The sequence below is a fragment of the Amblyomma maculatum genome, chromosome 1, assembly GCF_055883805.1.
Source record: "Amblyomma maculatum isolate TAMU_Amacu chromosome 1, ASM5588380v1, whole genome shotgun sequence".
Classification (NCBI taxonomy): domain Eukaryota; kingdom Metazoa; phylum Arthropoda; class Arachnida; order Ixodida; family Ixodidae; genus Amblyomma; species Amblyomma maculatum.
The window spans coordinates 102,063,977-102,087,988 of record NC_139344.1 but is presented as its reverse complement, the minus strand read 5'-3'; the positions used below and the strand labels follow the sequence as shown (position 1 = coordinate 102,087,988).

The 24,012-nt window shown below is 43.1% G+C and overlaps 1 protein-coding gene and 1 pseudogene across 4 annotated transcripts in view; one reads left to right on the top strand and one right to left on the bottom strand.

Moving 5' to 3' along the window:
• The window catches only part of LOC146203324 (uncharacterized), a 492,360-nt gene that overhangs the window by 144,670 nt on the left and 323,678 nt on the right, over positions 1 to 24,012 (top strand). For 3 of the 4 annotated variants that reach the window (XM_084588675.1, XM_084588676.1, XM_084588674.1), the window contains exons 5-11: positions 9,445 to 9,594; positions 10,033 to 10,102; positions 10,849 to 10,930; positions 14,073 to 14,258; positions 15,108 to 15,182; positions 21,296 to 21,410; positions 22,086 to 22,234. The exons of the other annotated variant lie outside the window; for it this stretch is intronic. In XM_084588675.1, the coding sequence (XP_084444801.1) occupies positions 9,445 to 9,594; positions 10,033 to 10,102; positions 10,849 to 10,930; positions 14,073 to 14,258; positions 15,108 to 15,182; positions 21,296 to 21,410; positions 22,086 to 22,234 (827 nt within the window). The remainder of the gene's footprint in view (positions 1 to 9,444; positions 9,595 to 10,032; positions 10,103 to 10,848; positions 10,931 to 14,072; positions 14,259 to 15,107; positions 15,183 to 21,295; positions 21,411 to 22,085; positions 22,235 to 24,012) is intronic. 4 annotated transcript variants of the gene reach the window in all.
• On the bottom strand, positions 2,571 to 3,368 carry LOC146203328 (uncharacterized; annotated as a pseudogene).

Here is a 24,012-nt window from a genome sequence, read left to right as displayed (position 1 = left end):
CTGGCCTAAGACGAAGTTTCTGGGGGCCAAAAAACGGAACATATCCGGAGATTGAGCAAGGCCTGGCCTCCTTCATACAGGAACAGCGTGGACGACATCTGCGTGTGAACATCGAGTTGCTCCAAGCAAAGGCAAGAGAGATCGCAGCGGAAAAAAACATCCCACGGAGCGATTTCAAAGCCAGTAGGCACTGGGTGTCTCTGTATATGCACCGCGCTGGGTTTTCGTTGCGTCGAAGGACGTCAATATCCCAGAAGCTACCCGCAAGCTATGAGGAGCAGCTTGTGGCGTTTCAGCGGTACGTTATATCGCTGCGAAAAAATGTGAACTTTCCGCTGGGCCAGATCGGCAACGCCGATCAGACTCCGGTGTACCTAGACATGCCCTCTGCACTCACAGTGCATGAAAAAGGCAGCAGGCAAGTTTGTGTGCGTACGAGTGGAAATGAAAAAACACGGGTGACCGTAATGTTGGCGTGCACTGCGGATGGCCGCAAGCTACCACCCTACGTGGTGTTCAAGCGGAAAACTTTGCCAAAAGGTGAGCTGATTCCCAAGGATGTTGTCGTCTGATGCCAGGACAAAGGTTGGATGGACGAGACTTTAGTCCTGGATTGGATAAAGTCCGTATGGTGTCGGCGGCCTGGAGCACTGCTCGGTTTACCGTCAATCCTTGTGTTGGACGCCTTCCGCTGCCACCTAGCAGACTCTGTCAAGAGACTGCTACGCGAATCTCGCACCGAGCTCGTCGTCATCCCAGGAGGGATGACATCGCAATTGCAACCCCTCGACGTATGCATAAACAAGCCTTTTAAAGACGCCGTGAAACGCTGTTACGCTGAGTGGATGAGGTCAGGAGACCCCGAAGTGACTCCATCGGGGCGACTGAAGAGGGCTTCTCCAGCAGTCCTCTGCAAGTGGATCGCGGACGCATGGGCTGCCATCCCTGAGGAGCTCATCGTTCGGGCGTTTAAAAAGTGTGCAATTTCCAATGCACTGGATGGCACAGAGGACGAGTTCTTGTGGGAAGAGCTGTCCGACAAACTGTCAGACGTTTCACTGTCTTCTGACACTGAAACGGACGACGAGTGAAAACGAGATGCTGTGAAAATAAAGGCCTTCTTCCCTCGTATTATTTGCGGGTGAAAACTTTTTTTTTCCATTTTCGCTACCTCATATTGCACCTCGTACTATACGCGGGTTCGTACTATACGCGGGTTTTTACGGCAACTGCCTTACTGTGAATGTTACTAAGACTTGCTTTCAGATTTTCCATTCCCCTCAAAAGCCATTGCCCATCTCACCATTGCTATACTTCAGTTCCACTGCCACCGAGTCGCAAGACCGAATTTCGTTTCTAGGTGTTGTTATTGACCCTCATCTAAAATTCCATTATCATATAGTGGAAACTTGCAAGAAAATTTCATTTGGGTTACGCGCACTAATCAAAGCCCGGTCCTTTTTCCCAATCCACACTTTACTATCACTTAACTACGCTTTCATCCACAGCCACATAAACTAGGGCTTTTCATCCTGGGGTAACGCCTATCATGTTCATCTTTGGCCTTTAATTAAACTGCAAAAGCAAGCCATACGCATCATAACCTCCTCCCCTCGAATGTCACCGTCGCACATTTTGTTCATGAATTTAAATGTTCTACCCCTCTCGGCTCTTTATCTTTATAATATCAGTATGCTATTCTTTAAGATTCTTCACCATCAGCTCCCATTTAGCATTTTTCCTCCCGGCATGATCAAAAACAACAGCGTTACATGGTTCACTTTACGTAATAATTTTCTACTACCGAAGGTCAGTACTAACTACGGGAAACAAGGCCTTCAATTTTCGTCCATATCATTTTGGAATTAGTTGAATTTCGACATTAAGGAAACTAGTACACTTTCTTCGTTCAAGTTGAAAAAGTTTTCCTCTTAATTTGTGATTTCTTTATTTATCTTTTGTGTTGCAAAATTCGTTAGTGTTTTTGTACTTTTTTCTGTATTTTGTTTTTGTATCTAAATCTGCCAGCAATGCACTCTTTACTATGTATTTCGTTATTTATTTTCAGTATTGCTTCATAAATTTTTTTACAATAATATTATTCTTTATGTTGCCTATCGAAATCTATTACCATGGGAGGTCCCACCTGCAGTCTTGTACCGTGGGACCTCTCGCTGTATATTCTTGTACGATGTTTTTTGATCCAAAAATAAACTTTCAACTTCAACTTCAACTCCTGACACACGAGCTTCGTCTCCCCTTCTTAAAGACCTCCTCACTAATTCATGACCTGTAATGAATGTGTACTTTAAGCACTTCATTTTCCTTCAGTACTTCTTTCAAAACAAGTTTGTGTAACTGGACAGTGTGGCTGCGGGCCAGTTGCGGCTGGTAAAATCGTGAACTACTATGAATAAGGGATGCAACAGCGTGGTTTTATCGTCGGGTCAGCCACACACAACGAACTTGGAGGGGGAAAAGTGCGGTTTATTTGGCGCTCACCGTATACATCTCTGTGGTGGAGCTTGTGTTGCACCCTGGTTGCCATCAACTACTACTAAGTAAGCCAACTACCAATACATCATCCTTCCTTTGAGGCTACTCTTAATGCAAAGAACATAAAAAGAACTACTCAGCTGTTGAAAATGTTCATCATAAGTCAGGCGTGCCCGAGGTCGAACAGTTCTCGTGGACCGCCTGGTTACACATCCATTAGCACTTTGGTGTCTCCCTGGAGTCGTCACCAGAGAAGATCACGTATCAGGCGAATTGGGCTGATGCTCAACAGGATGAGGAACTTGGGCATCCACCACAGGTTCTGGTTCAGACGCACCAAGGCCAGACTCCTCAGTGTCATCTCTCTCCACAAAGGTACCTCTTATCGGGGTAAGCTGCATCCTGTTGCATCGTAACTCATGCCAATCTTCAGTTATGACTAGCGATGATTGTGGAGCCACTTCTTCCTGCACCCGGCCCCTCCTGTCCCATCATCCATGCTCCCTCAGCCACACCATGTCACCAGTTTGCAGTGGCCGCAGATGCCTTCCTCTATTGCAGTTCTGCTTGTGTTTGACCCGGCCGGGCAGGGATATACGGTGCAAAGTCTGGGAGTCTGGACCTAAGGTGCCGTCCCATGAGCAGTTCGCTTGGACATCGGTCGTCTTCCAAGGGTGCAGACCATCATATGGCTTGTAAGGACCAGGCAACGGGAGGTCTTCTTGGAGGCAACATATCATTTCTGCCAGTTCAGGGTCCTCAGCAGTTTCACGAACCAGCTGTGATCTGGTGGCGTCGCTGACAAGGGAGTGCTGGATCTAGACTGCATGTACTTCCACGTCCACCAGCTCGGCGCTGCGGGCTTTGCTCATGGTTAGGACTCTGGAGACTAAGTCTGGCACCACCAACTGCTTTCCAGAGATATACCAGTCTGTTGGCTTCTACATCTTCTTGATTATGTTGGCCTCAGACGAGCACTTCAACTCCTGCTCTAGCGGTTGTAGCAGTGCCTGTGGCACCCGACGAGCTGCTTGTACCGTAGGGGTGGCTCCATTCTTTAGGATCATATGGTACGTTTGTTTGACGCATCCCAGGTCACGGAATACCTCTGGATACTCCGACACTAAATCGTCACAGGTCACTGCAGAAACGTAGTTGACAAATCCAAAGTGCTCACAGGCATGAAGACCCAGGATGGAAGTACAGAATTTCTTGACAATGAAAAACTTGACAACCTGCTCCATTCTATTGCAGGCCACTGACAACTGCGTTTGACCAATATGCGCAATTACCCCTCCATTGTAGGCTGCGCAAATTTGTCAAGCACTTCTGAAGCGGCGCTTTGGGCCCCACTCGTTTCCAACACAGCAATGGCAAAAGGTTCGCCTGTGCCCCGGTATTAATTTTTAACTCAACGTTGATATCTCCCACCTTCGCTGGTGCAAGCCACTCAAGACTTGGCTTCCGTGCTGTGGCTGCCTACCTCCAGAATGTCAAATTCGTCCTCAGTTGTTTGCTCCTCATGAACTTCGTGGATGGTTGATCATATGCAGTACGCTGTAAAATGACCCTTTTGTTTGCATTTGCGATGCTCTTTACCTACTGCCAGACAAGCTGGTCCCTTGTGAACATAGGCACACTTGTCACAGTGCTGTCTGGCTGCTGCTCGTTGCTGTGTCCTCTGTTTCCTGGACCCTTGGTTCACATAATGAATTGTTTGTTCCTGTTCGTTCCACAGCTTACTCTGCTTGGTCGATAACTCATTGTCTTACACATGTAGACCACTTTCTCGAGGGTTAAGTCCTGTTTGTGTAGCAGCCTTTATTGGAATTTATTTCCGGTCCCATATACGATTTGTTCTCGAATCATGGGATCAGCCAGACTGCCGAATTCGCATGTTTGAGCTTTCAGCAGCAGGTCCCGGTAAAACTGCTTGAACAACTCACCCTCAGCCTTTTCACGCATACGAAAGGCAAAACGTTCGTAGGTCTCATTTTTCTTCGGCGAACAGTAGTCATAAAACTTGCTCAGAACCGTTTCGAAGGTAGGCTGCCCTTCCAGTCCGAACATCTTGTATACGTCGATGGCTTGTTCACCAGCCACGTGTAGCAGCAATGCCATCTTCTGTGTGTCGCTTCTGGCCACCTTCGGTTTTGTAGCCGTCATGAAGATTTTCAGGTGTTGCTTGAAATGTCTCCAGTTTTTGGCAACGTTTCCGGTGAACTGAAGCAGCTACGGGGCTTTCAGTTCCTCCATGTCAGTGGCGTCTTTGTCACTTCTGACTCCATGTATCGTCGGGTCAGCCACACACAACGAGCAGGGACGGTGAAAAGCACAGTTTATTTGGCACTCACCGTATACATTGCTGGACCAACTACTGCAGAGTAAGCCAACTACCGATACAGTTGTTGCGTCTGCATTGCTGCCCCAGTTACCTTTTGTTTTTTGGTCTTTTGTTTGTTCTTCATCTTTTTATATTTTTTACACTTTTTCTTTGCTCTTGCAGTTCAAATTTTTGTCAGATTAACGCATAAGTATTGCTTTGACGAGTCTGTTTGAACTGAAATGAAATTTTAAGTTACGTTTTTTAGGTGTATATTACATGAAAATATGCCTGCATTGGAGATTTTAATGTCCATAGCATTGTTAAATGAAATGCATTAACTTGTTACTGGAGCCCTTACTGTTATATTCACTGTTCAATGAATGCCTTCAGCATTGAAAAAATAGGCCCTTTTGTGATGAAAGGTGCATAAAATGATGTGTTTTTGCACTTCACTAATACAGTCGAACCTCGATATATCGAACAGCGCGGTGATTGCAAAATAGTTCGATATAGCCGGAATTCGATATACAAAATCACGTAAAAAATGCGTCAAAAACTAGTACAAATCAATCAATGAACCAATCGTGGCACAGGGGCGCAATAAATACTCACTTGAAGTTTCAAACAAAGTATTTATTCCTTTGGCTTAAAGTACTGTAGCAGCGTAGCTTGCTTCAAATTGGCAACCGCGTGCTTAACCACGGCGTCCTCAACGTAGTCTAAACGGTCCACAAGCGATAGTCCAGCGCCTTCTATTGCGCTGCAGTAGCGGCGTACAAGGTCCAAAGCAGCTACAGCCTCAGTTCCAGTCGGGAGCGGGGCAGCGCTTACGGGATCAACCTCGGCAGCGTCTTCGTTTGGCCGCTCAGCAGTAACTTCTGCCGCAATCTCTACATCTGTCAACTCCGCCACTGTTCCGGTGCTGTCGTCACCGCCAACGAAGTCATCAATGCACATGCTGTGTGGCTCAGCACCGACAAAGCGCTCCAACTGGCTCCAGGTTTCTTCGAGCTGCCATTCTTCCTCTGTGCCGTCGTCCAACGCTGATTCTTCAGTTGCTTGCTCGGAAGCTTCTTCAATGCGACTTACAAAACCCGCATGCTGAAAGCAGTGAACTACTGTCGACTGCTTGACGCTGTCCCACGAGGCTTTCAGCATTTGAATGGCACCCAAAAGGTCTATCTTTAGCTCTTGGCCCATCCGCAGCTTGAAAAGCAAAATGTCGATCAGCCGACGTTTATAAATGGATTTGAAAGCGCGAATAATGCCCTGGTCCAATGGTTGCAGCTTCGACGTCGTGTTCGGCGGCAAAAACTTAATTTCAATGTTGCTCAGCTGGACATCAGTGTGGTGTGCTGTGCAATTGTCAACGATGAGGCAAACCGTCCGGCCTTGACGCGCCAGCTCCGAGTCCCATGCCTTCAACCATTTTTGGAATATCTCGATTTCTTGTTCCATGCGTATATCACTGGAACACTGGGGCAGTTGTGCATGCATCTCGGGGTTTGGAACTTGCCTATGACAAGTGGCCGCAGCTTCGTGCTGCCGTCCATATTCGCAGCCAACAGAACTGTAATACAAGCCTTGCCTTGCTTGCCGCCGTGGCACTTGTCTCCGCGCGTGTCGAGCGTTTGTCGCGGAAGCATTTGCCAGAACAGGCCCGTCTCGTCAGCATTGAATATCTGATTGGGCTCATACTTGACGAGAATCTTAGGCCACTCTTCTTCAAGCCACTTCTTGATCTCGCCTTCATTGGCGTCCTCACTTTCCCCCGAGACTGTCTTCCCGACAATGTTAAAGCGGGCCTTAAAACGTTGCAGCCAACCGCTGCTGGCATTGAAGTTCTCGGCACCGAGAATGAACGCAAAGTTCTTGGCCTTCTGTTGTATCATCGGTCCCGATACAGGAATATTCCGGGCCCTTGCGTCGATGAACCATTTGTGCAGCGCCTTCTCAACGTCTTCAAAGGCAGCTTTGCGCACCCGCCGCGCGCCTGAGTGCTGGTTTTGTTCCGCCTTGGCCTTTATGCCCTCTTGTTTTTCAGCAGAGTGCTCAAAGTACTCCTTAGTATGCTGAAAGCTTCGGCGACGCTTGACTTTTTAGAGCGCAGCTCTTTGGCGCCCGTTCCTGGGTTTCGCGGCGGCGTCGGCGTTGTCCCTCGTAACCAGCTCCACTTTCACTCCCACCTTCCTTCCTTCCCTTACGGCGCGGTTGCTGTGTCCACAGAAAATGAGTGAGACAGGTACTGCGCCTTTCCATTCATGTGAACCAATTACGAAAGGCACGCTTCACAGCTCAAGTGGACTTTCACTCTCACCTTCCTTCCTCCTCTTATGGCGCGATTCAGGTGTCCACAGAAACAAGTGTGACAGATACTGCGCCTTTCAATTCATGTGAACCAACTTTGAAAGGCACGCTTCAGAGCTCAAGTGGACTTTCACTCTCACCTTCCTTCCTCCCCTTCCGGCGCGATTCAGGTGTCCACAGAAACAAGTGACCAACACTTCGCCTTTACATTCGTGTGAAACAATTATGAAAGGCACGCTTCACAGCTCAAGTGGAAGACGCGACCACAAATGGTGCACACTGCAAAGATAATTCATGAATAATGCGAGCGCCCACACCGAACTGCAGAGTAATATGTGCAGTAACCGAGAATTCACACACTCACAGAGAAAAGCATCATATTTTGATGTAGCTTGCTTATATAACCTAGTTCACCACGGTAAAAAAAAAAAAAAGAAAACTTCGCTTTCAAAATATGTCTCGAATGGCATCGTTCCAGCATTAAGCTCTTTGGCGCCTGTTCCTGGGTTTCGTGTCGCCGTCGCCATTGTCCCTCGTAACCAGTTGTCTGTAATTGTACATATATGTCTTGCTCGAATTAGTTGCCTAAATCTATAGAAAAGCTGTAACAGCTGACGAGCTGCTCTCAGATTTCGCATTAGAAAGTACCGTAATCGTCGTAATTTTTTTCACCATTTTCAACGCGGCGGATCACTTCCAATTTCGCAGCAAATGTCAGGGTCGTCTGCTTCTTCGCGTTTGCAGCCATCACAACACCGACCACGCCGTGACAGGCCTAGGCCACCTAGGCTGCCTAGGCCACACACGATAACAACGACTGGCGCAGCACAAGTGGCGGCGCCGAGACGCGGTTAGTCATTGACAAACTAAATGAGGCTAGCCACCCTAGCCTGGCCAAGCCGCCGCGTGCATACGCCGCTACGTTCAAATGGCGCCCTCGGCGCGACCGATGTATGCAGCGATCGTGCGCAGCAGTCGGGAACGCCCATCGCGCCGCCGCTATCTTCGAGGGCGTTGAGGGAAAGCTCGCCTCCTGTCAACAGAGTGCACATGGTTTGGGGTGGCGGAGTTCGATTTATCCATTTGGCAACCGACGCCGTTCGAAATAAAAAATTGAAAATGCATGCGATTTTCCGCGTGATATAGAAAGTGTTCGATATAATCAATAATTCGATATATATCCGTGTTCGATATATCGAGGTTCGACTGTATATAGATATGATGAATGAAGTAAATACACAGGGCAATCTCAGACTTTGTGCTGGTCTGTTAGCATAAATTCATAAATCCTCAATGAATGGCCTGAGCATGTGTTACTTCATTAAAGTGCATGTGGTGCAACTGAAACGCTAGTCTGGAGGGCCTTGTACATGAACATCCAGATGGCAACAATGCTCTTAGAAACTAGCACGAGATTGAAAGCAGTCTACAGTTATGAAGAAGAGGAAAGGAATCTGGACAACATGTCAACAGTCTAAGCACATAGCAACAGCTAGAAAAGGGTAGTCTTAAAAAACAAAACAAAAGGGACACAACAGGAGTGCTAGTCTTCTGTTGTGCACTACCTCAAGCTTGAAACACCTTGCATGTCAAGAAGGTGAATAAATGTGCGAGAACAAATTATAGAACAGAGCACATTTAGAGCACTGCTACAGAGGTACATTTGCAACTATTGGCTGCCTTCAATAGCAACAATATGGTGGTTGAATCATTGTACCCATCGTTAGAATGGAAGAATAATTGGCATGGGGGCACTTAGACGCATAACCCTCTGAATATGTACAAGGAGAGAGTGCAGCAGATATTTGTATATGTTATCCCTGAAGGCTACAAAGAGTGTACGAGAGCTAAGAATGTCTTCAGTGTTGATCCATTTGAAGTGCGCTTAAATCAAACAAATTCGTGAAAGTTTCCTGTTTGGTGTCCTTTGTTGAAGGTGGACAACTTGATTGCAGTCATTACACTCCTTAAACACCTCAGCATTTATGAAGGCGTGGCTGATGAGTATAGATGCCACAGAGTTCAAATTGGAGGCCGCAAATTTTTATTTTGCATTATCGCAGGTTTGCTTTTGCATACTGACATGAAATTTCCTTAGATACAGTATATCAACAAATGTCTAACTTATGTCTTATGTAAAAGCTTTTGTAACAGGTGCAAATGTTGAAAACAATGTTTCACTCATCCAGTGGTCTTCAAATATCTGTGTTTGGAATCCCATAGTCTGCTGAACTATGATTCTTAGCTCGTGTGACAGGATTTATGAAGGAGCCAGATTGATATGAAATCCTGTTCTTTTCCCTATCGTTGTGCAGGTGACATAGTGGAGCTCAGAGGTACTATGAAATGTGGCTACTGTGACCCTGAGAAGAATGCTTTTGCTGTGCATCAAAAATTCTGTCACCTGTTTGATGCCCTGCAGTCAGCTGAAGCTTCAGCGAAAGAGTCATCTGCTGCTGCTTGTCGTATCCTCTCTAGCGCCACCTTTGCAGTCTTATTTTTTATTATCTCTGTTTTCTACTTGAAATAGGTGATTGAGTTTTATGGTTGATTGCAACACTGTACACATTGTAATTCTGTTCTCAGGAATAAGGTAGGATATGCCAGTCAGTGATGAATGATTGGCTATGGTGAACTATTAATATTCCAGACGGCAGCACTCTACACATCAGTGGACACTCATCTCTCAGAGCAAGCATCTCATGAAAGAGATTACAGTTTGCAGAAATTTGTGCCGTGTATTGGCATGAAACATTCCTTTTATTTCTTGTCCAGTAACAAAGTAAAGCTCAGCATTTTGTGTTATGTGTAGCAGTAGTTTGGCTTTTTGTAAACACGAAGCCTATGTGCTTTTTGCTGTAAACTTTTAAAATGGCCAGGTTTACTTTCCTTAGCAAACAAAGGACTTTCTGCTGAATGTGTTGAAATATCCGGCAAGATGCAAATGCTGAAGCAGAGAGTCGCGCATAACACGTGAGTCAAGCTCAGTATTCTACACGTGAGTCAAGCTCAGTATTCTACTTCCCTCCAACGTCTTCTGTCATGCATGCTTTTTTCCCATAGTGCTGTCAGCTCAAAATTGGCTCTTTGCTGATTTTGTAGCAAGAAGGAATATATGTGCCAACAAATAATACAGTTACTGCTCTTCTTGGCTTGATGCTCATTACATTGCATTGACAGTGGAGAAGAATCACAGGAATGAAGAATTTCAGTTGAGGGAATCACAGGAATGAAGAATTTCAGTTGAGGGGAAAAAAACTAAAAAAAAAAGATGTGAAAGCATTAACAGCTCCTGTCTGTGGCTCCCCTTTCAAATACTTATTTGCATGCATGCACTTTACTACTTGTTTAATTACTCATCCAGTAATTTGTGCCTTTATTAGCTCACAAATAACATACGGAAATAAGCTAGCACATTATGTGAACGCCCTCCCGGCATAGACATGAATCCCTGAGCAGCCTAAGGGTAGAGTGTCTGACTTGGGATCTAGGTCCCAATTAAGTTCTGTTTCCATCTCGTGTCAACTTGGCCATGTCATGTGGGCTCATAACGTTGCCTTGCCAAGTGACTTGCCAACTACCATGTGCAAGGGGCATGCTTGCGATTTTTCGCTCACGATGTCGACACCGGGTTTTCTGCAGAGCAGGGCCCTGAATGCTGTTGCATTAAAATTACATCTAATATCAGTTTCTCATAGAAAACAATTTCGTGCACGCAGGGAGGCCATTAAAAGGTGTGAAGCAAGGCAGGCTTCTATTTGCTCGAGCCTATCGCATATTGAAGACAGCATCAGAGCAAACGTAAGTCCTTGTCTAGAAGCTAAGGCCATGTGGTGTGCAAAACTATGCTGTGAAAATTGCATTGGTCATTCAACTCATGGCGCAAAAGTCCGCTCTTCTATAACAGTCGGGGGCTTACTACACTCTTCATCACTCTTCTCTAACAGTTGGTACCAGTTGTGCACTATAAAAATGCTGATTAAATATAAGGTATTGTTCGATAAATTGAATGGATAACTTAGCCACAGCATCCTGTATCTATTATTAGCTGCATGTTTGAATGAACAGAAGTGCATGAGAGTGCCTTAGTGTTTTTTGCATGCCATAAATCACTGATTTGTGATAAATCAAGATGAGGTGGTCACTGGTTGAGGGTAACATTTGCAAGTACAACCCATAGGAATGCATGCAAGCAAAATTTTTAAAGGTACAGTACTTTTGTTTCATCATGCATTGTTGTGCTTTCAGTAACAAAAGTCAAGTGCATCTCAAGACAAAGTGTGCTAGTATAGAACATTGAAGCCGATGTATTTTTAAGCCACCATGATTTCAGCTTGCAAGTGTTACCCCATGGTCAGGTTACTGGGCATGAGTGGGGCCTATAAAAATAGGTGTAAATGATGCTTTCCAAAATGCTTTTCTTATTTTAATGTATATGAAGTTGTGTCAGCACATGAAGTTGGGTGAGTTGGTTTTTCATGACTATAAAATTAGCATAAAAGCTAGGATGACTAAATTTTTTTTGCAGATGCATATGGGTGCATTAATGGAAAAGTTTTATGTGCACCTTTGATTTTGTGCCACAGATAGTTTAGCTTTGAAACAGAAACTAGAGCAGTGTGCAGTTAGTCAGCACAATTTGACAGTTTAAAAGTATCCAGCAAGCTCTTCAGGCTTTCAAACATTAAAAAAAAAAAAAAAAAAGACAATGAAAATTTCTATCACTTAGTTTTCTAAGTGCATGCCCTAATTGCTGCCACATGTAGGGTTGGACTGAAAACAGCTTTAAAAAATTGCCTTGAGATTTGCTAGCAATCTACCAAATTGATGCAGCTTACATTAGAGCTCCAGACTAGAATAAAATTTTTTGTATTATGATTATTTCCTTTTTTTTTCTTTATTTTTATCCTTATAAATCTTTTTCTTAAGTCTGCTAAATACAGAATGAAATTTTGTATAAGCCCTACAGCCATCGCAAATCGGTTATGGGGCTCGACTACTGAGCCAGGATGCCTAAGGTCGAACCTGGCAAAATGCAAGGCACGCACTCATGTGCTGTGTGATGTCACTGCACGTTAAAGAACCCCATATGCTTGAAGTTACGTGGAGCCCTTCACTATGATACCCTTCATAGCCTGAGTTGCTTTGGGACATGCAATAAACTCCATAAACTAAACCCGACCGAATTATGCATGAGAGTAGAAATAGTTAAATTACACAGCCATGACTAGAATTGTTTACTTTAAGAAATAAATCGATTTTTTTTCTTTCTCAGTACTGCGAAATGGCCCCCATGTTCTTGTTTTTTGTTGTTTTTCTGTTTGTTTAGTGACAAAGATAAAAACTGGTGTAGGCTATTGGTTCTAGTCCTGCTTATGTAAACAACATCAGCTTTAAATCTGGGGTATTTTTTTTTTATACTTGAAAGAGATACATACACCTCCAAAAGTTTTGTTTTGAGGGAAAAAAAAAAGAAATATTCCCTTTGAAAACTCCCTCTTTTTGGTTTGACGTTACCATAAAAAGAATGGAAAAAAAAAAAAAAAACATTTTCAAATTTGCAAATATCGAAAATGGAACATATCTTTTGCGAGCTAAAAGTTTTTTGGCAGAAGGTAGCCAACTTCTAAATTAGTCTGTTTTACGAAACAAGAAAATGCAAATAAAACCTCTAAAAGCTTCAAAACGTATGCTTTGCATCATCACAGATACCAATCAGAAGAGCGTACTAGATGTCATGAATACCCAAGTGTAAAATATGATCTGAAAGCTAAGAAAATGCTGTATTGGAAGGTTGCAAAATATAAAAGCAGTTTTCTTTTTTCTTTTTTTTTTTTTAAACAATTTCTCACCCCACATTAACTTGCTGGTAAGCAGTGTGTCAACAGCACAAGTTTAATTCCCAGAATGTGTGAGGCCAAGTTTTTCAAACCTATCCGCTATTCCTTTACGAGAATATCTTATATGGATGGAGCTCAAACATTATCAGGCATGGTCAAAGGAGCCAGACAGCAAAGGCAGTGGCTAACAAGTCATGTGATACTCATAGGAAGGAGTCAAAAAAGGCTAACATGAGTGTGTATTAAAAGGCCCTTGCGATATACTAACAAATAAGCATACCGGCATATAAAAAAAGCAAGAATTTCTCCTATTAAACGCTATACTTTTTCAGGTGCTTAGAACAAAAGCACTAATCATTCCTCAGTTGCATTTGTGGTTGTATTCCTATACCTTTGTCTATGTCACTGCAACACTTTATTATGCTTTTTATTTTTTTATGTACTCTGATTCATTGCTGCTGGAATGCAGACATGCGATTTCTCGGCCCTGCCGCGGTAGGTCAGTGATTAGGGCGCTTGACTACTGAACCCAAGGACACGGGATCAAACCCCGGCTGTGGCGGCCGCTTTTCGATGGAGGCAGAAAGTAAGGCCCCGTGTGCTGCGCGATTTCAGTGCACGTTAAAATACCTCAGGTGGTCGGAACTTCATGAGCTGGTCACTACGGCATCTCTCGTAGCCTGAGTAATTTTGGGATGTTAAACCCTACAAACCATACCAAACTTATGACTTCGTTTGTCATGCGAGGTGTAACCAGATTGCTCTTGCGTGATTGTGAACACAACAGCTTCTATGATGCTTGCTACTGCTGGTAGCATTTGAAGTGTGACAGGCATTCTTATCCCGCCAACAACCGTGTCGTGATTACCCTTACCAAGTTCCTTTTTTTTAAAAGCCCCAATTCCCCCAAATAAGGTTCTTTTTTTTTTTTCTTTTTTTTTTCCAGTTTGTAAGCATTCTTCTTTTTCCAAGTGCTGTCACTGCTATGTGATGCTATTGCTTGAGCTGCGAACATGTAGAGTGAGTTGCCCTGGCTAGTTCAGATGTGCCAGATCTCATGGCACTGTGGCTGGGGCTTCAAGCACTGTTCCCTCTCCTTCCAGAAACAAGCCCTGCAAAAATATCAAGAAGCGGCAGAGCACTACTGGCATCAAAGGGAGACTCTGCTCTGGAGACGCTCTAACAATGACTACCTCAGAGCAAGCTTTAAGCAGAGGCTTTTTCAGTGCACACAGAACGTGCGAAACCTACGCAAGAGGTTGAGGTCAATCAGAAGACTTGTGCTGGAGGTGGGTCTTTATGCAGAGGCATGGCAACAGATTAAACTAGTGTTTGCTTGACAGTTGCGAACACCTGGGGCAAGCTTGAAACTTTGGCTGCACAGAGCTCTGTTCTCCTTCTTGTGCTGAAACCTCTTGAAAGAATGAGATTTAAAAGAAGCATTTTACGGCAGATCAACTTGTTGAACCATGTATTTCAAGCAACTGGCAAGCAAGGTCAATTTTGTAATGGCAGTATGGAAAAAAACAATGCTGTAATGACAATGGCGTATAGAAAAAGCCAGAACTTTCAGCCAAGATGAACTTGCAATTAGTATGTGTACTGGTTGCAAATAGGATTGCATTTTTGGCTTCACTCGTGGTAAAATGTACTCTGCTGGTGTCTTTTTTTTTTATATATATATCAGCTGTGTCACTGGCATTTGCCAGCCTGCACAATTTGTGTACTGGTACGCTGAAAATCGTTTTTCCTTGTGCTGTATATCAATGTCCATGGCAGGTATTTCTCTTACCTTTTGCTCTGTTGATTATCCTAAACTTTTTTCTTTAATATTTCTCTTTTGAAAAAAGAGCATGTATTTCATTTGCACTGTTATAAGTTCTGTGCTCACATTAATAAAGTTGTTTTTTTCTTAATCACTGCTTTTATATACATATTGAAATCCTCAAGCATCTTCGCTTGCAAGTGGGTGTAGCTCATTCTGTTCTGGGTTGTTACAAGGTTTCTGGACTCATACTTTTACTACGACTTATCTATTTCATAAGAACATCTTCTGATCAGCAATGACAGGTTTTATTTATCGCTTTGCTTGGCATGGACTGGCCACTGTTTCATATTGTTTTCTCGTTCCTCTTCAGGCTCTGCGCAGCAGGAACCGTGCGGAATCTACCCTGAAAAGCTCGCTGCTTCCTGAGCGTGACAGGCAGATAAAGGCAGGTGTTTTTCTAGTATGAAATCAGTCATGTACGCATGGAAAATTTTTTTCACCCCCTCAGGTCCTGTTTTATACATGCAAATGTGGGAGGGTTTGTATACTGCTTTTGCTGCTTTCACGGAAAGGCATACATACAGGTGACATACCCACTCAGTAGGTTGCTTTATTAGTGTGCTACCTCTACAAAACTTTTCAGTGAGACGTGATGCCCTGAGCGCTGTCTGCAAACTATAATTATAACTTAACACACAAAGGCTCTTGTGTCTTGTTATTTCCTCCTGAAAGTAATATTGCATTACCCCTGTCTTTTACTTTGTTATACAGTCGAACCCGGATATATCGAATTTTGGTTATATCGAACTCACGAAATATCCCCTTGAAAATCCCATGTAAAAGTATAGGAAAGCCGCGTCATATATCGAACTCAATTTCACCGGTCGTTCGATATATCGAACTCCGCACCATGCACTGGAAAGTGTGCCTTCCCCAAAGACGATCGCATCACCCTTGGCCGTTTGCCGCGTGACGTTTTCAAGCCAAGCGCGGAAGGAATGAGAGGAAACAGTTCGGCGACGGCTGGTCTGGGCAGTGTCACGCCCATTCCCCAAAGGCGCGCGCATCTGCAGTTGTTTCCCGCGCGCCAACACATGACGTTTGCAAGCCATGTGCCTGGGTGTGCCCATTCTTTTGCTGAGCTATCTCTCTCCTTCAGCATGCGCAACAACGCATGCGCCAAGCCAGCTCAGCCCCTTTTCAGACCGACGTGGGACATTTTTCTCCAGCGTGTGTTGCGAACCCTCTGTGTGCGGCGAGAGTTCTTTTTTCTTTTTTTTTTTTTGCGAGAGTCATTCTTATCGTTGGGCTGTACGCGTAAGATATGGCGGCTGCGGACGTTAAGAAGCGGCAGGGTTATTATTTTTTTGCGGGGATGTTTATTTTATTATTTTTTTTTATCGTTTATCCTTGCGTGTATGAATCAGCAAAAGCTCGCAGTCAGCTGCTGCAATCATGACGCGTGATAAATCGAACCAGGCTTGTGCAATCAAGCCATCACGGGCACTCTGCCAAGTTCGCTCCCCGCCACCACAGGAGCTATCAAAAGATAAACGCGCCCTGACGTTATCGCTGCGCAGCATCTTGGCACGCTGCCAATGAGCTGTGGATGAGACGACCGAAACGGACTGACGCGCGCCATCGACATGCAAGTGAAAATCCGCGGCGACACAGAAACCTTGTTTCGAGCTGCTGCGGTGGCTCGAGCGGCGAGAGGGACGCAGTTCCAACAAGTTTGAAAATTTTCGCTCTGTCGCTGCCGCTCGTCGCTGAGATTGCTCAGTCGCTTGCATGTGAACGAGCTAGCCTTAACGCATTTTTTTTTTTTTCAAATTCTCGGGTGCAAAAGTGGAGGGTGGGTTCATTACGCGACAAATATGGTATCGTTTTTTCACATTCTAAGTGCCGTCACAAGCCGATTTCTGTATATCGAATTATCGATATATCAAACTATTTCGCGATCCCCTTCGAATTCGATATAATCCGGGTACGACTGTATTACTAAGCTGTGTTCTTTGGGACATGTGCCTGTAGTGGTTTCTCTCAACTGTGTGGTTTAAACCATTGCTGAATTCATCGAATGATACATGTAAAATATTTAAAATATAATATATTCAAACAACTGTGGTTTGATCACACAAGTGCATGTGAAAAGCTGAAAAATATATATATAAACACGAATTAGGCTTAAAGAAAAATCTGGACTGTAATTACATGAACTGTTGTAACAAAAGAATGTTTCAATGTTGAAAGAAATAGAACAGAACTCTTGGGGAATAGAAAAAGCTGGAGGTCTAATCTAAAAAACTGTTCTTTGAGGAGCCAGTTAATGGCAAAAGGAAATATGAAAAATTTCAAGAAGCAAATCAGGACACACAAAAATATTAGTCAATACCTAAAGCAAAGTACTTTTAGGTAAGCAGACTCATATATGGTAGAATACTGCTAGAAAGGAAAAATTACCAAGGCAAATTTGATCTAATTTTATTTCAGCTATAGGTTTTTCTACAAATAAAATTGAAGGAGATAGGTGAAAAGGCACCGAAAGGCTCAGACTAGCTTCAATCCCCTGTAGCCTGTCTTGTAGCCTGTGAAGATAAAACCCCAGAATAAGCATGTTGTGAAATGCACCTGAATTTTTTTAGAAGCATATGGCTATGCAGTTCAGGGCAATAGCTGCAACATTGCAGTGACGTGCTAGAAAACACGCACATTGTGACTGAGTGTTGAGAAGGTGTCAGAACTCATCAAGGTTATCAGCACTTCCCTAGCACAAAGACTTTAACTGACCAATGGTTCTTTACCTACCTGCACATTTGACGTAGCATGTATGGTGTGTCATTCCTTTGTGTTGGACAAAAGATAGTAAAAATTTGTCAAAGTGAAAATTGCATGCGTGTAACTTTATTAGAGAAATAATTTCCAAAAGCAAACTCGGTAGTTCAATGAATTGGAGCACAAATTAATTGGTATGGTAATAGGGTAGATCACTCACATATGATGCTGGCATTAATTGTTCCATCTGCATGCCTCTCACAAATATAGAATTGAAAATATGGAGGAGGCGGGGGGAAGGGAGGCAGGAGTCATTGTGGTAAAATCTCTGATATCTGCGTTATTGCTTCTCGATTAAAAAAGTTGCCCGCAGAAGCTATTTGCAAACTGTTGTTGTTCTGCTTTCTTCTGTCAGATAGTATACTGCGTATCACCATCAACTGGCTATGGAGCCTATGTGGCATATTACCTATCTCTCAATGGTAGGGTCCCGTAACCTCTTCTTTCTCCTCACTGGTTGTATATCAGCGAGTTAAACGGTGATTTCAATGCAGAAGTGTCTCTGAATGCAACCTTAAGGTATACCACACACCCACTGAATGCAGGAAATAATTACAGAAATAAACACAGAATGAAATAGTTTGAGCATTGCCATACCCCGTCATTTAATGTCGCCTCCCGGCCCGTTCACAGGTTGTTTTATGGCTAGTTAGAAACGTCACATAATGCAACCTAAAAGGGACCACACCCTCATGAGAAATGTTAGTAATTCATTTTATTGTCAGTTTTAAAAATTCTGAGAGCACTGTGGAATTTACATTGCAGAAATGCAACCATGATGAGCAAACATGATGTGCACACGGCGCATCATGTTTGCTCTTATTTTCATATTATCAACTAAATCCACTGTCATTATCACTAATTGCAGCGTCATTGTCATCGCTACTATTATCCTCACTGTAGACGAGAATTATGATGTGTGTTTCTTGATCTTGGGCGTGGCGTAGTTGTTTAAAGAGTTCGACTGGAGATCCGAGGGATAGAGGTTCGATTCCCAGTGAAGTCCGGATTTTTATTTTTCTGATGACATTAGTTTCGGCTTCGGGTGATGGCGTCATTTGATTGACAGCTATAGTGTGACTGGACGAATGAACGCCGGCTGTATGAGCCATTAAAAGCTTTCGCCTTAAAAAAAAGGTGTGCATAAAAAAATGTAGTACAAAGTAAATTCGAACCATCGTTTAAATGCAGGAAAGAGCTATTATGTACATTATTTACGAAGTAATCAGCCTGTAGCCAAACAAGATGAGTTGAAATATACAACACGACACCACACAACTAAAACGCGTCTTAACACGACTCCACTAATACAGTAGCTGAAGACAACACATCAGTAATGGGAGCCAGTCCGGTTGAAAGTCACAGTCTTCGTAAGTGTCGCTCAGCTGCTGTACCATCTGGCCGAAATGAGTACTGGGGGAGGCTCAGCATTCCAGTCTACTGTGTACATTTTCCACAGGGTGACGAGGAAAATCATGTCAAAGGGTTCATGGTCATGTATGTGGCCATTAGGTGATGCAGTTGTGCCATAGAAGTGATGAGAACAGCGGTCTTTAATTGCACTATTCATAGTTTTAACAATACTTTTGCTATTTGCCGTCAGGCAACGCTGTTCAGAGGACCCTACCGTTGAGAGAATGGAATCATGCGCTTGTGTGCATTACAAATTGTCATCTCTCCGTTCATAACTGCAAACTGAGTGATGACAACTAACACAATGCCATATTTGTTACCTCTATCTGTCCTTGTCTTTTAAAAACTAATTGTGTTACTCTAATGTTGCACTAAATTAAAAGACAAGTCTGATCTAACCCTGTGTTTGGTGCATGATAGCTTATGTGCCAATAGATGTAACACAGTAATTAGTACCAGTTAGTCTGCATAGTCACATTCTTTTGAAAGCAAAAGCCTTACTAGCCCAATTACGTGAAAATCCATTTGACATTGTTGCTGCAGTTCACATTGTCAGTAAACGCCGGTATGCATAATAATGTTGGCACATTGCATCACTAATGGATCTCCATGCGGCACCAGATTTCCTCTCTTTCATATCAAAATTTTAATGCAGCTATTCTTCGTGCAGTTTCCGAGTGGTGTCGTAGCTTTTCTCTTCCTTTTTAGCATGCGTGCTGGTCAGGTTGAAGGCTAGTTAGTGATGTGGATTTGAAGCAATGACATATATATAGGGTTGTTTGTTTCTGGATAAAACCAGATTTTGCCCAATTTTTGCATCCTGAACATGGTCCTGAAAAATTGGGCAAACGCTGTTTTTTTTTTATTTCTTGGAAAACTATGCCCCTGGAACTACTCTGCCCCACTTTACATGAAGGCAGTCTTAACGAGATGCACTCTAGCCACTTTTAGATGTTCAGAAAATGCTTGAAAGCAGAATACTTCTTATGCCAAGTTTCAATCACCTCATAAACGTCAAACTACAGCAGACTATCAGTGACCTTTCCACAATGACCGGTAAGATCAATCAGGCAAGGTGCGTTTTGTTGATGTTATCGAAAAGCAGCACCACATTGGTAAAATTTGTTGCCAAGAGCTTTGCATGAAAATCTCCACAAAATGGTACTGCACTCTTAAACGGAACATCTCGGACAAAGATGAAAAATAGTTGACGTTATGGAAATTGGGAGCCATACTGGATTCATTCCAGAAGGGGCTGTGGGGTTAGTTGTTTGATGACTACCCACCTCTCCATATCTCCATGACTGACAATATAGACTCGCTTGGCAAGGAGGAGGGACTTTGCTGGAAGCAAGCCCCACTAGCGCAGCTGTAGTGATGGACTATTGACACGATGCAACTGATCACTACTGCAGGCTAGCAAATGCCATGTTGACATTGTTGTGCCCAGCTAATGGCAGCTGCGATGTTAAAATAATGTTCCCTCAGCTGAAATACTTAAAAAGACTGCGCAAGTCACATACAGAAATCGAAATGCTGCACATGTAAATGATTATGCATATTAACTAGGACGTGTGAAAATTCTATGACCAGCTTGTATGAATAACATGCTCACGTACCAAAACTGGTCCAGTCTTTTTACTGCCAGTAATTATTAATTTTTAAAGAAAGATGGAGTTTCAGAATATTTTTTTGTGGACTGATTTTTCCCCACTTACCACCCTGAAACATAGCCCTAATTGTTCCGCAGAGATTACCAAATCGAATAAATTATTGCAGCTTGTAAATTTTATCCATAAAATTCTGAATTTTAGAATGTTTTCATGAAAAACTTGATTTCTCTCCTCAAGTTGAAGAACAGCATCCAGTTTTTAACTCCCAAATTTCAAACATATAAAACCCAAAAATGAGCTATCCTACATATATAGCTCCAATTGTGTGCCCTAATCACTTCAACACACTATGTGACCTAGAGCAGTGGGCACCATCAGAGGAAGAGGAAAGGGCACCATCAGAGAAGCAGAAAAAGTATGATAGGGCATCACGCTGCTGATTATGTGGTAGCATGTGCCGTGGGAGGAAGCATGTGGAGTGGCAAGCCAGCTTTTGCCTTCATACACATAGGCACTCCTCAGTGCCTCTGATGAATTTTTCATGGTGTTCTGCTATTCTGTTTTCTTTTGCTTTGCTTTCCCTGTCTGCAAAAAAAAGCTTTGTGCATACTGTGCCAAGTGTCCAAGAATGACTTTTCTTCTCTTCTTAAAAAACAAAATCCACTTTCTACCCTGTGCAAACTGGACTTTGCCACAGGAGAAGCAGTCCCTTGAAGACAAAAAAGCAGCTCTAGAAAGGGAGCTTGGGCTGTCAAAGACACGACTAGCTGCCATTTGTGAAACAAGATGGGCCTTGAAGAATGAAATCGCAGGTGAGTCGGCAATTAAATGCAAGCGTTGCACTGTAGTTATTGTAACAATTAATCTATATTTTTGTCTCGGTGCATGAGTTTAAATACAAAGGACTTCCAATTGGCAGGCTTGATATGTGCATCCCCATCATTCTTAGATGAGGTTAAGCTTGCATACTTGGTAACGCATACCCAGACTTAACTTGTTCATAATGAAGTTCCAGCAAAGATTATGTTTATGCTGCAGGCACATATTTTAGATCTACACATATCTCTATCTGTCCAACATTTTTCATACAGAATTTATATAGCCAGAGAAATGCATTTAGTCTCATTTTTTTAAAACTGCATCTTATTTTGCTGCAAATTTGCTTGAGTTTGCATCCTTACTACTTTGAATGTTAAAGAACTGTAATTATAGCTGGAAATTGTGGTCGTAAACATTCTTTGTTCAGTTATTAGCAACTTTTTGCTTCACTAACAAGTATGCTATTCATTAAATTATCTGCAGTCAAGTCACATATACTAATATGTCTTGAAATGAAAATTTAAAAAAAATAAAATCAAAGCAGCCATTTTCAATGTTTTCTTTCTTTCTTTTTACTAAGCTGCATATTATTCCTAGTAGTTATGAACATTAGCTGCAGAGCTGCAAAGCATGTGCACATATTATTGCAATTTTGGTGGCAATTTCAGAGTTCGAGAACATGGTTGCTCAGATTCGCAAACTGGAGCACGATGTTCAGGAGATGCCTGAAGAGACTGCACGCAGCTGGGATGACTTGGCAGCAGTTTCAAAGCAGATGGAAATGCTCTCAGTGAAGGAGGAAGGCATGCTTCCTGTGGTGTGTAATCCAATGTACCTTTTCAAACCTCTATTGTAGTTCAGTTTTTCACTTACTAAGCAGATGAGTCCTGCCGCGGTGACTGATTTGACGACCTGGGGTTTCTTAACATGCAGTGACATTGCATAGCACACGAATGTCTTGCTGTTCACCTTCATCGAAAAGTGGCTGCGAAGACCACTCTTTGATGGTGGTCAAAAGCAAGGTGCCTGTGTACTGTGCGATGTCAGCACACATTAAAAAACTTCAAGTGGACGAAATTTCTGGAGCCCTCCAGGTTACTGCATCCCTCATAGCCTCAGTCACTTTGGCATATTAAAGCTTATAACCCAAACCAGTTAAGCATATGAGAGTCTTTACTGTTCCGAGAATGTTGCTTGTCACGTTAAAACTCTCATGTGAGCAATATCAGGGTCCTCGTCAAACGCAGGCATGAAATTGAATTGATACAGAGCTTAGTCGGTAATTATGTTACGAACACTCAGAGGCATAACAAACTCGCTGCACAGGTATCCATGCCTGTGAGGGATCCCGCGCACATTTTGCATAGACAAGGTGCAATGAGTGCCAGCAGTGTGGACCTTGGTGCCATTTTGGAAGTTGTATGCTGGAAGCAAAGGCAAAATTCGTGCATTCAGATGTGGATCACAGACACATGACTCCCATACTCAGTGAGATATCAACACTACTGTGATTCCACTGTGGTGGGTGGGTGGGTGGAGGACGTCGAGAAGAAAGCCATCATGTTTGGAGCAGTCACCAGGAATCTGAGTTTCTGCCAAAGCATGGATCATGCAGAGGTACTGAAGGGAATTGGCTCAGTTCTAAAGTACCTCATTGTGCTATTTACATTCTGCAGTGGTGGCTGCATGCTCTGGACACTGATGGCCAGTTATCTTTTGCAGGTGTCCTATTGGAAGCAGCTTGCTTCACAAACACCGGGTCATATAAAAGATGCATATCAGTTTTAATAGAATGGAGATTGTGTTGCTGAAATTATCAGTAACTTTTGATTCTGGGTGCATTTATAACACACACAGCCATTCTCATGCAGATGTAGACCAAAACTGTTGCTGACCATTCTTTCCAGTTGAGTGCCTTACAGACTGTTGACGTTATGACAGAACACAAATTGCAAAAATATATTCGTTTCCATCCCGAATTTTTTGTAAGGCATAATAAACATTTTGGTGCTTTGTTCTGGTTAAGGAGCTACTGAAGAACATGTCGAAAAGTTATGAAGAAAAGTTATGAAGAGTGACTGTTCACAGGAAAACCATGTCCGGCATACTGGACACCGGGATTTATTCATTTCTCTAGAAGCTGCTCATAATCTTTGCTTGCTGAGACAGTGAAGCTTTAGGACATCTCGGTAGTTAGCTCCCATGACCTTGCTTGCTTGAACTGCACTAAAATAAATCGTAAAGCTCAGTTCCTTGCATGGGCACTTCCTGCATGGCAGTCTCCTTATGGATGGTACCATTCTCTGTGTAGCTTCACTGGAAATAAAAAAAAAAGTTGAAAAATTAAATATCTTGATGAAAATATTGCTCATTATTTGGGGAAGCATTCAAAATGAGTTTTGTTTTGAGCGGTGCTGTTCTTTTTTTGTTTGTTTTTTTATCGCTTTTTTTTAAAGTCCAGTGTTCTGGATGCTGGGTCAGAATGGGAAGAGAACGAGATGTGAATAGTCACTCATGCCCCGCGAACAGCCACTGCTAGAGCAGTCATACATAGAATGCACCTTGTGAATGGCTTTGGCTGTTGTCTATGGGCCT